The 12741-nt window shown below is 37.0% G+C and overlaps 1 protein-coding gene across 1 annotated transcript; it reads right to left on the bottom strand.

Moving 5' to 3' along the window:
• Nucleotides 1-850: 850 nt before the first annotated feature.
• LOC126143842 (piggyBac transposable element-derived protein 3-like) lies at nt 851-3351 on the bottom strand. The gene is made up of 2 exons (XM_049915452.1): nt 2879-3351; nt 851-2557 (listed from the first exon to the last, which is right to left on the bottom strand). Exons 1-2 carry the CDS (start codon nt 3006-3008, stop codon nt 873-875), a joined length of 1815 nt encoding a protein of 604 aa, XP_049771409.1. The 5' UTR covers nt 3009-3351; the 3' UTR covers nt 851-872.
• Nucleotides 3352-12741: the final 9390 nt, after the last annotated feature.

The raw sequence follows: 12741 nt of genomic DNA, 5'->3' as shown, positions 1-12741 counted from the left end.
CCTGTCGATCTCATTTTTGAGACGTTTGTATTCCTTTTTGCCTGCTTCACTTACTGCATTTTTAATATTTTCTCCTTTCATCAATTAAATTCAATATTTCTTCTGTTACCCAAGGATTTCTACTAGCCGTCTTCTTTTTACCTACTTGATCCTCTGCTGCCTTCACTACTTCATCCCTCAAAGCTACCCATTCTTCTTCTACTGTATTTCTTTCCCCCATTCCTGTCAATTGTTCCCTTATGCTCTCCCTGAAACTCTGTACAACCTCTGGTTCTTTCAGTTTATCCAGGTCCCATCTCCTTAAATTCCCACCTTTTTGCAGTTTCTTCAGTTTTAATCTACAGGTCATAACCAATAAATTGTGGTCAGAGTCCACATCTGCCCCTGGAAATGTCTTACAATTTAAAACCTGGTTCCTAAATCTCTGTCTTACCATTATATAATCTATCTGATACCTTTTAGTATCTCCAGGGTTCTTCCATGTATACAACCTTCTATCATGATTCTTAACCCTCTATTGCACAAGAACAGTAAAACTAAGAATTTTCAAATAACAACTTTGGATTTATACTTCATAGTGCCCATGAATGAAAAATAGATGATGATAAACTTTCTAGTATATATATTTTGGAAAATATCACTCTGTATGTTGAAATATACACTGCGCAAATACGGATGTAATGAGTACGTTTATATTAGTTCGTACAAGGTACTACATTTTTGGAGAACAGAGTTCAAAATTTATGGTACATCCACAAATTAAGACTTTAAATTAAATTTTATTTAAAAAACAAAAATAAAAAACATTATAAAAGTTGGGTATACATCAGTTAGCAAAATGTCACTACTATGCAGTTACATATTTCCAGAATTTATACATTGTGAAAATTGTAGAAACAATTTCTATCTGGTACAAAACACAAATAGGTGTTACATTTGGTACACATTACTTTTGTTATTTTTTGACATTTATTATATTTACATCTGGCAGATTTTTCACAGTAGTTAGGCCAGTGATCGATTCTGTCCTTCCTGATGTCAGCATTTGCTGTATTTGGCTGCCTTCTCTTTTTGGTGCCACTGCCTGGTGAGCTATCCAGCGATTGTCTCTTGGATGGTTTTCCTGACCAGCATAGGGATTCAGCAATATCAAGCTTGAAATCAAACAAAGCCATCTGGGTTTTCTCTTCAATACAATTTTCATGACAGGCTCTCTTATAAAGTAGCCAAGCAACAACACAACTCATGTCCAATAAATGGAAGAACAGTCTCATGTAATATTTCTTTGACCTGATTTTCGTTCTGTACAGAGCTAATAAGGAGTCAATAGTGTCAACACCTCCCATAAACTTGTTGTACTCCTTCACAATCTTTGGGCATTTTATTTGGATATGTTGCTTTGTTTTTTTGTCATATCTTGCAACCTGGCTTTCTGGGTGAGTACCTGAAAAGGTGCCCAGAAGGTTGACACACCTGTTGTCTTGCCATTTCACAAGAATCAGGTCATATCCAGAAACAGATGCAGTGGATTCAACAGATGTGCCTCTTCCCTGCTTTTTCATTTCAGCATCAGATGGCATCTTATTGTTTCTCACTCTATTCAACTGTACTGTTCCCAGACTGTGAATACCACATTTTACCAGCTCAACTTGAAGCTCTGGACTGCAGAACCAGTTATCATAGAACAGTTTATGATTTTTGTACTTTGGTATTCTTTCAGCCAATCTGAGCACTACATTTCCACTGGCGTTTACATTAGGAAGATGACTGGGTTGATTGACAGGTCCAGAATAGACTTCGAAATCATAAATAATACCACTGGCACCTGCTATGCAATATATTTTGTAGCCCCACTTTTTTGGTTTCTTGGGATTATACTGTTTCAAGCTACTGTGACCTTTGAATGGCACAATTTGTTCGTCCACTGCAAGGTGTTCTTCAATTGGTATTTTTGATAAATTTTTTCGCAGCATGTCGCTTACCATTCTAATCTTGAACAGTCTGTCAGGTGCAGAAGGTTGCTGAGTATTGTCAGCAAAATGTAAATATCTCTTTATTTGTTCCCATCTGCATAGCATCATTACATCAGACACTTGTTTCACACCACATTTCTTGTTCCAGTATCTTCTGTTCCCAGGTATAGCAATCAGTGACATGTAGAATGCAATACCAATAAATTGTTCAATTTCAGTAGAGGTAACACTGAAGGTGTTGGCCACATCACACTGCTTCGAATACAGATTTGTTTGTTGACATATGTAGTCAATGATACTTGAGTCAAAAATCTTTTTGAAGTACATTAGTGGTGAAAATACTTCTGTAGATGGTGGAATTTCTCCAGTCCAAACAGGAGAAGGAAATACAGATTTTACCGTGTTCCTCTTCCAAAGAAGGTTCAATTTCGGCACATTACAACGAGATGGAGATTGTGCCTGAGGAAGATTATCACCAACTTCAGGTTCAACTATCTGCTCTGTGTTTGAAACACGAGGCACTCCAACTTCATCTGGCTCATCACAGTTTTCTTCGCTGCTGCTACTGTCACCTGATTGTGAGCCTGAAAAGTAGAGTGTGAATAACTTGCCATCAGAAACTGAACAAGAGATGGTGCTGGGAAACTATATAAAGCTGACTAGGCTACAATGCTGGTCTAAGTCACAGTCACAATTTTTTAGATAAAAAGCATGAAACACATTTGGGACAACAACAATTGATATATTGTCACGAGAAAAAGAACACACATGAAAAGAACTGTAAAGAGTTGTATATTAGAGCAAGTAAAAGTTGCCACTGTAGTGAAAATCCAATCAACTTCTCATACTGATGTAACTCTTTACATGATTTTTTTATGAAAATTGCTAGTCAATTTCTAACTCACCTGTAAGCCGTTCAGGAACGTAGGTTTTATCCAGATCACTGTCATCACTGTCCAAACAGTCCTCGTCACTGCTTTCTGGAGGAATGTAGCTTCTCCCTTGTCTTTTTCCGTAAAATAAACGGGTATCCATGTTTCCTTCACGAATTGTCCACTTTTACCTTTACTGCACACTGTTCATTCAGATACACACACACAGAAGTTTGAATAAAAAGCAAAGAAACAATTATTTCGAAAGAAACAATACGTTTATAGCTTTTGTAGATTCTTCCAATAGAAACACGACGAAAGAAAAGCTCAAAAGACACGTCACTCATGAATTAATAAATACAAACAATCGCGCGCCCGGAGACCCACAGCCTTCTAGACATACCAACAGTTCTGCAAACTTTTACTCAACTGCCGTAAGCAGATGCTGCCATCTGACGTGATACACGAAAAACACAGATGTACATCTGAGTATACAGTGCACGTCAGTGGCACAGTTACATTACATGAGCCAGTACAGAGTTCTGAAAATATGTATATTTAAATATACACAGTGCAATAGAGGGCTTAAACCAAGTGTTAGCTATGATTAAGTTGTGCTCTGTGCAAAATTCTACCAGGCGGCTTCCTCTTTCATTTCTTAGCCCCAAACCATATTCACCTACTACGTTTCCTTCTCTCCCTTTTCCTACACTCGAATTCCAGTCACCCATGACTATTAAATTTTCGTCTCTCTTCACTATCTGAATAATTTCTTTTATTCCATCATACATTTCTTCAATTTCTTCATCATCTGCAGAGCTAGTTGGCATATAAACTTGTACTACTGTAGTAGGTGTGGGCTTCGTATCTATCTTGGCCACAATAATGCGTTCACTATGCAGTTTGTAGTAGCTTACCCGCATTCCTATTTTCTTATTCATTATTAAACCTACTCCTGCATTACCGCTTTTTGACTTTGTGTTTATAACCCTGTAGTCACCTGACCAGAAGTCTTGTTCCTCCTGCCACCGAACTTCACTAATTCCCACTATATCTAACTTTAACCTATCCATTTCTTTTTTTAAATTTTCTAACCTACCTGCCCGATTAAGGGATCTGACATTCCACGCTCCGATCCGTGGAACGCCAGTTTTCTTTCTCCTGATAACGACATCTTCTTGAGTAGTCCCTGCCCGGAGATCCGAATGGGGGACTATTTTACCTCCGGAATATTTTACCCAAGAGGACGCCATCATCATTTAATCATACAGTAAAGCTGCATGCCCTTGGGAAAAATTACGGCCGTAGTTTCCCCTTGCTTTCAGCTGTATATATATATATATATATATATATATATATATATATATATATATAATCAGTTCATAAACATCCAGTCTTACAAATTTACTGTCTCTGATGGACACACGTCCAGATCATCTGCTCTCAAAACTCCGCCATCTCTCTCCCCACATCCACCACTGCTGGCGGCTCACCTCCAACTGCGCAACGTTACGCGCTCAGTTGCATCTACCGATTCGGTTATGTAACTTTCAAAAACTCAGGAAAACTTAAAGGACACAGTAGATACTCTGAAAATTGGTTCAGAAAGACACATGGAGGAAATTAGTTCATTATCAGAGAAAGTAGTCGAACTTTCGGATCAGCTAAATAATTTATCTACGAATGTAGATGATAATCTGAATGACACAAGACCGGTAGTCTTTAATGACACAGAAGAGTACAAACAAATTAGGAAATTCAAACAAAATCTGAATCAAATTAATACACAACACCAAAGAGAAATCCGGGAAGTACAAGATCATTTGGCACAAGTAATACAAGAATTATATATTTCAGAGGACACTCGCGCTAAAATAAGGGAAGAGGGACATAGAAATATGGAACAGCCACAAAATAATAACACAGGGCACTTCGGAACCGCCGAAACGACGTAACAATGACCGACATGCGACTCGCCGACATGATGATTTTGACTATAAGCTGTTTATTACTACATGTAAATTCAAAACATTCATCCACAAGCGTGGCTTCATCGATTCTCTCATTGTTTTCCTCCCAACTGGTCATTAGAGCACAGATTAGAATTTATGTGTGGCTATTTAGAGAATGAACCAGCTGTAAGAATGCGATTGGTCATTCACGATTGTCACAGTGAAGGAGAATTATATCATGCCTTCCTCTCAGCATACAGGTCACAAGCTACACAAGACCGAGTAAAACATAGCATCATAATGATGAAACATTTCGAACAATCTGAATTTTCTAGTCTCGTGAAATATTTTGAAGACATGTTGCCCAAGAATCAGTACCTGTCAAACCCATACAGCCCCTCATAACTCATCCGCATTTGCTTAATCAAATTGCCTGAAAATTTACGACATATTATTTTGGCAGGACGTTGCAAAGACGACATTGAAGCTTTTCAGGGACTCTTACAAGAATTGGAAATCGACACTGACAATCGCGGGAAGCGAAAACCGGAACACAAAAATTAGAGGTCACATGCGTCACAATTCCGTGATGAAAGAAATAACTGGACACGACAAGGCTATTCTCACAACACAAATCGTGACCAAAACAGACACCACCCGTATGACGTTGCCAGAATAATAGTTACAGAGAAAGATCGCACTTCCGTAGTAATGAATATGACAGAGATAACCATAGAAACAGACAATATGGGAACCAAAACAATTATTATCAAGGGAGACAGAATAACTTCAGACGCAACAGTTCAGCGCCCAGTTACGATTCTGGGAGAAATTCTCCACCACATGACGGACTAGAAAAAACTACGGAATCTACCGACATGACGACAGACGATATAATTGTAACGACAGACCTGGCGGGATTCAAACAGGGCAGGACCCTCTCGATAAGGTGAATTTGTAGAAGTCAGATCCCCAAATCCCAATAACAACGCGGGCCAACAAAGAGACAATAGGCAATGACTCACACCGCTGGCAGCCACAAAACGTACTTATGAAGCTGACGATGTAGCTGCCGTGGGCAGAAATTACGTAAAAATGGAAGACATTAGGGACATCTTACTCCAGGAACACGACATAAAACATAACAACAGTGGATATCCTGTAATTCGCATTACAGTAAATGACGTAAAACTTACGGCAGTACTTGACGCTGGCTGCCCCATTTCAGTAATTAGTGAAACAGCCTTTAGCAAATGCAACAAATCGAATGATTGCCCCACACTTCTTTACGTAAGATTAAATTACAAGGTGCAATTTTTTGAAAAAGGGTAGATGTATGCCAATAAACCAACTTAGAATTCTTTTGTCAAAGCCACAGCTCCTCTGTGAACTTTCTTATTGTTCCATTATTGTCGACAGAAATTATATTGGGAGTAGACTTTTCGAATGAATACAAAGCAATCTTACACTTTAACGATGCTGAAATAAGTTTAGAGAAAGAAGGTAAGTCAATAGCTGTGAAATTTGACGATTGGCTGTCAAACCATGACGAGGAAATTAATCGTCTTTATCTTCTGTTAGACAACAGTTCGGAATTTTCGACGGACTAGACCCTAACAATCACTCTGCAAGTACTGACAGGGATGATATCGACGGCGTATTTGATACTAATGAGTTAATTCAGAATAAAATTCAAACAATTGAGAATTGTAATGATACTGATAGGCAGGACCTTTTTGAGATTTTACAAGCACATTCCACAGTTTTTACTCACAAAACAGGAACAATCAAGGGATTTCAATACCAATTTCGGTGGTGCTACAGAGGAATGCTGACGATTAGATGGGTAGATCACATAACTAATGAGGAAGTATTGAATAGGATTGGGGAGAAGAGAAGTTTGTGGCACAACTTGACCAGAAGATGGGATCAGTTGGTAGGACATGTTCTGAGGCATTACAGTTAACTTGGAAAAATCTGAATTCGGTAGGACAAAGGTGAAGTTTTTGGGACATATTATTTATTCTGAAGGCATTCAGCCGGATCCTGAAAAGTTAGAAGCAATAAGAGCCATTCCAGTTCCATCCACAAAAAAACAAGTCTGCAGTTTTCTAGGTCTTGTAAATTTTTACCGTCGTTTTCTGAATATGCAAATTCTAGTTACACCAAAACTTTGTTCTCTCTCTGGAAAAAAGTACTATTTGGAACTGGGACGAACATGCACAGGTCGAATTCAATTATTTGAAAGAATCGCTACTTATCGCGCCAATATTAGCTCATCCAGATCTGTCACAAGATTTCTGCCTTAGCACGGGTTCTTCTAAAGTCGGTCTTGGTGCCCATTTACTTCAAGAAGCCATAGAAAATGACGCTATTGTTCAGAAAATAATTGCTTTTGCTAGGCGAGTACTAACAAAATCGGAAAAAAAATATTCCGTTACTGAATTAGAAGCTTTAGCTATCGTTTGGGCATTTAACAAATTCCGCTTCTTTCTTTCTGGTAAGCACGTAACAGTATACAGTGATCATCGTGCATTACAATTTCTGATGTCTTCAAAATTAAATCATGACAGGTTAAAACGTTGAGCATTGTTTCTGCAAGAATTCCACTTCACAATAGTCTACATTCCCGGCAAGCAGAACATTGTTGCAGACGCACTGTCACGCGCACCGGCTGGGCTTTAGAAAAGTAACACAGAAGGCAACCTCGAGAAAAATTTCAGTATTCATTACACTCAGAAAGTCGCCTTTGAAAACTTCATCACCACATCTTTAAAGGACATTGCTCATGAACAAGATAAAGATCCGATTTGGAAATACATCAAAACTAAATGGCATGAAAAGACACACACACAAATTCAGCATTATTATCTGGTTAGAAACAACATACTCTTCCAACGCTGCACTATTGATGACAAGCTATGGGTACTTTGCATTCCTGTAGATTTTGTTAATAAGCTCATTTGGTACATTCATTTCAGATATGCACATTTTGGTCCACGAAAATGTTATCATATTCTTCGGACGACTTGTTATTTTAATAATATGGAAAAGAGAATTCGAAGAGTCTTGTCTATTTGTAAACTTTGTCAAAAGTCTAAACCATCTACTATCTCACATCGTGCTCCATTGTTTCCTATCATTACTTCTAAATTAAAAGAATTTGCTACTGTTGATCTCTTGGGACCCCTTGTCAGTACATTGAATGGATTTTCGTACGTTCTAGTAGCTGTTGAACTTACTTCAAAATTTGGTTCTTTCACTCTGTTACGTAAAGCCACTGGGCGGTCTGCGTCCAACGCCTTTCTTAAAAATTTCTTACGTGAAGTTGGCCACGTTGCTAAATTCATTTCAATTGACGGACCGCAATTCAGATCTGCTGTTTGGTCACGCATGCTTCGGAATCAAAAAATCAAACCTGTTTTCATTTTATTGTACTCACCACATTGTAACCCGTCTGAACGGATTATGAAAGAAATCAATAAGCTTTGCAGACTTTATTGTCACAGAAAGCATCAGCACTGGGACAGATATTTACACTTATTTCAAAACGAGCTGAATGAAATGCCTCATGACTCCACTGCTTTACCACCTATTCTTGTACTGAAGAATAAAGAACCACCGAACAGAATCAGAGAGCTTGTACCTATTCCGAATACACGTAAACTTCGACACAAAGACATAATTAATTTGGCTATTAAAAATATAAATTCTGCTGCAGAAAAAAGGAGAAAACTACACGGTAAAGCAAATGCAAAGAAACTATATATTGGTCAGAAAGTTCTCATTAAAGCTCATTCATTGCCACATAAGAAGAAACACTTGAGTCACAAATTCTTTCTGTTTTACAATGGACCTTACAGGATCTGACGTACACCACATGATAATTGCGTTGAAGTTGAAACTCTGCGTACTAGGAAGAGTAAAGGTTTACACCACATTTCACATGTAAAAACGTTTATTGAAAGATAATCTGCTTTTTAACTTTGTCTTTGCCATAAAATTTTTCACTTCACGTTACTAATATGCTTTGTCGGACTTAGAAACTGTTAACATGCAACAATGTTTGAAGTTAAATATCCAGTCAATAACCAAGAGAACTTATTTAAACAGAAATTACGAATGCATTGTTATAGTGAACAGACGATGCAGTATCGTTATTTGTACATTGTTGCTTGTTAGTTGCACGATTACGTAACGAATATACAGCTTACATACTTAGAACATATACTGCTAATGAGATTTTAATGCAACATTTTGGTTTACTTGGAAAGATATTCTTTATTTTAAGTACATTCTGTGAGATTAAAGATGACTTAGCTTTTGGTTTCTTTGACAGCTACAAGATTATATTACGACGCTACTAATATGTGACACAATTTACATTGTTGCTTTTGCGGTGTATCTGTTTTATATCGGCACAGTTTTTCTGTATTATTCTGGAAAGTAAAATATGTTTTAGCAGTAACTTTTGTGGTATAGCTACAATGAGACAGCCTTTTCCGTAGCACAACTATACGTTACAGTACAGTACTTTCTTCATCACGGCAATAAGTGTAATAACTACGATATCTATACGCAAAGCATTTCACTTTTGTTTATGATGAGGTGAGTACATTGACTTCTGCTGAACTTTGCTTACAGAGGACGATAACTACGGCACTTCCACAGAATTATCTTACAGCAAGACGCACATTTAGCGCTGCAGTCCACTTATTTGAGTGATTAATTTTGTACTTAAAACATTTATTTTTAAAGATTTTTGAATTACAGTGATACAAAGGTTTTCCGTGATACATTTCATTCCATTGCTGTAATCTGTAACACCTGAAGCTATAATTACAATAATCCTCAGGGGGTACACGCTTACTTTGTGTACCATGTGTTTGGCAATCGCAAGGAGTCCTAGCTAATATGGTATTTGCTTACACAACGTTACACATCGGTACCATATTTCTCTAACACAGAATTACACAGCTATCTGATTATTTAACAGAGAAACAAACATTTTGTTACTCCATCAGTGACTGATGTTTACGTAATTACACAGTTGGATAACTTCACACTTACGAAATTGTATTTTGTCTGTACTGTGTGAACTGTTCATATTTTTTTCGGAACCGTTGTGATACTATGAGAGCTTTGAATGATGTCTTTGTATGTGATCATGATTTTTAAAGTACGTTTGAGGTAGATGACACTACTGAAACGAGCAGATATTTTTTTTTAGGTTTTGAAATTATTGGAGGAAGCTACGACGATTTTGAGATTTGGCTGAGGTTTTATGATGTTATTATTACGATGACGATGTGTATTATGCTGTTGAGGTATGTTTATGATCAATAAGCTGATGCTATATGAGGAATCTGAACATGCTACGTATTTATGATGATTAAATATTGAAGTGTCGACGAATATGTATATGTATAATAAGGTAAGGAATAATGAGTAGTGGTTAGGGCCGCTGATTTGTGAAAAAGGATGTTGGAAACCAAGAATCGTACTTTTAAGAGTTATGAAACGTGTGTAAATGCGTGAATGTATTACAATGCCGACGTAAATTTTTAGACACTGTTATATTTATAGGATTTTGTTTCTACACATTTGCAACGCAAATTCACTACCTGTGAATTTTTTTATATGAGACTGTCACTGTAGTGCAAACTGGTGTCGTAAATATTTCGGTAAGAAAGCTAAGTGACCTTGACGTAATGTGTTATGGGCGACCAGCTGTGCCAGTCGCCTGGAGAAAAAGCCATTAGGTGAAAAAAAAGGAGGCCATTAACCTCGCTATTGACATTTCTTTGTAGAAAGCATTTCAAATAAGACACACTCATACTTGAAACATATGATTACAGTTTTGAGCTCATACTTTCTGATATTTACTGAAATGCGTAATGAAATGATGAGAAATATTTTATGTCTATACACCTGATTATTACTACTGTTTTCTAGTTGAGAGATTTTTTACTGCCTTATGAAATGCCATATGGCTAGTGAATGATGTTTAATGCTTTGCTTTGTATTTATATTTGCCTATTTTGTTTAATATCTAGTTTCTACTTGCACTGCAGCATTGTTTAAATTAAAATTTAATAGATGTACTAATAGAAACGTTTTCTGTCTACAGACCCAGTAAACAATAATTTTATGATCTACTTTCTTAAGAAAGGGAGCACAAATAGACATTTCTCTTCACAGGAATTGCATACATAATTTTTTTCAATGACTGAGTAACTTGTTTCATAGAGTAATTTATCGTGATGCGTCACTCTACTGTTAAGATGTGACATAGGTATTAGACATGGCCATCTTTCCTGTAATATTTTTTCTGCTTGAGTTTTGTCATGTTTAGGTATAAGTTATAGCATTTGCTGCTGTTGTTTGTCAGGTATAGTTCTACTGAATTTTACATTGTATTAAGCCAGTTTTACTACTGATATATTTTTCTTTTTGCTGGACATTGGCTCATATTAGTGATAATGTTGCATTTGCTTTGCTAATTTATATTTACTGCTGCTTGCTTTGCCAATTTGCATTTTTTGTCATTGCTGTTTGTGTTAATTGTTTTGTGCTGCTGCATTGCCTCGTCCCTTAGTATATATGCATCTCAGCTCAGTAGATTTCAGTTAGCTTAAGAGGGGGTAGGCTATATAAGAGAATGAGTTGTGATGAATTGGAAGAAACGCATTGACAAGGTATAAAAAAAGTGAAATGAAAGGAAACATCTATGAAATGAAGTTTTGGGTTGCACTGCAGTACCAAATGTCACACTGAAAACAAACCCTGACCTGTCCTTTTGTGTTATTCCACTATGTGTCTGTGTGTCTGTGTACCTTGTGTATTTGTGTTCTTCGTGTCTTTATGTGTTTATCTGATAAGACTTATGATGTAAAACTTTTCTAATACTCAGCTACATTCACTATGATGAGGAATATTGTTATTCTCAAATATAATTTGCATTTATAATATGTTACTTACTTTGTAAAGATGTTTAGACATGATTTATTCTGTTTTGTTTTAATGCTCACTTGTGAAGTTGATGTTTCTAAAACTATTCTGACCTTTTATGTATTTACTTATGTCATAATTCCTGTAACAGTGATGTATATGTTATTTCGATTCTTTTTAAAGCCCGTGTTACCACAAATGTTATCCGTATTGTTATGTTTTTTAATGATGTATTTTGTACCTTTGTAATTGTACTCTCATATCGTAAATTTAAAATTGTAATTGACACCAGTTCATCAAATTAAGTAACTTGTAAGCATTCATTTCAGTGCACACATTTCTGTTGGTAATAGTATATGCACAATATGTGACAAGTTGGGACTGTTAGTGTTTGCACATGTGTTAATAATTTAGCAAGGTACTGGTTCACAGCACTGCTGTTTCTAAGGAAAATTCCAAAAACTTTGTGAGTGCACAAGTGGTGGTTTATGGACTTGCTATATTGTCCGCAAGACTATTCAGTGGTGATTGTGCACCTGCATAGTCGCAACAGATGGCTGCTGGCCGTCTCTACAAGGACTACAGTGGGTCTGCATCTTTGATGGCCCACCAATACCATTATTTCTACAAGGACTGCAGTGGGTCTGCACCTCTGGTGGCCCACCAATACCGTAATCTCTAACAGGACTACAGTGATCTGCTCTGTGATGACCTACCTACCAATATTCTTCAAAACTTCGACCGATTCTGCTGTGGGTTTGCTCTGTTGTGGCCCATTACCTGTCTGCATGTCAAGAGTCAGCACTGTTTTTCCACTGGAAGGACAACACCTTCAAGACTGCAGGGAAATCCACTACTTCCGTGTGCATTTTCTTTTACTGCTCAGACTTTGAAAAAAAAATGCAATTTTACTGTGACGAGTGATCAGGACTGTCTTTATGGACTGTAAAAAAAAATTTTACCTTTTGACCAACATTGTATCAATAAGTGTGT

Source organism: Schistocerca cancellata, chromosome 2 (assembly GCF_023864275.1).
Source record: "Schistocerca cancellata isolate TAMUIC-IGC-003103 chromosome 2, iqSchCanc2.1, whole genome shotgun sequence".
NCBI classification, from domain to species: Eukaryota; Metazoa; Arthropoda; class Insecta; order Orthoptera; family Acrididae; genus Schistocerca; species Schistocerca cancellata.
Note: the sequence above shows the minus strand (reverse complement) of the source record. Positions and strands in the feature narration are given on the sequence as shown.

Coding starts and splice junctions, on each gene's coding strand:
- LOC126143842 (XM_049915452.1), bottom strand. CDS start 3,008: ATGGATACCCGTTTATTTTACGGAAAAAGACAAGGGAGAAGCTACATT. Junction 2,558..2,878: donor CGTTCCTGAACGGCTTACAG/GTGAGTTAGAAA, acceptor TCTACTTTTCAG/GCTCACAATCAGGTGACAGT.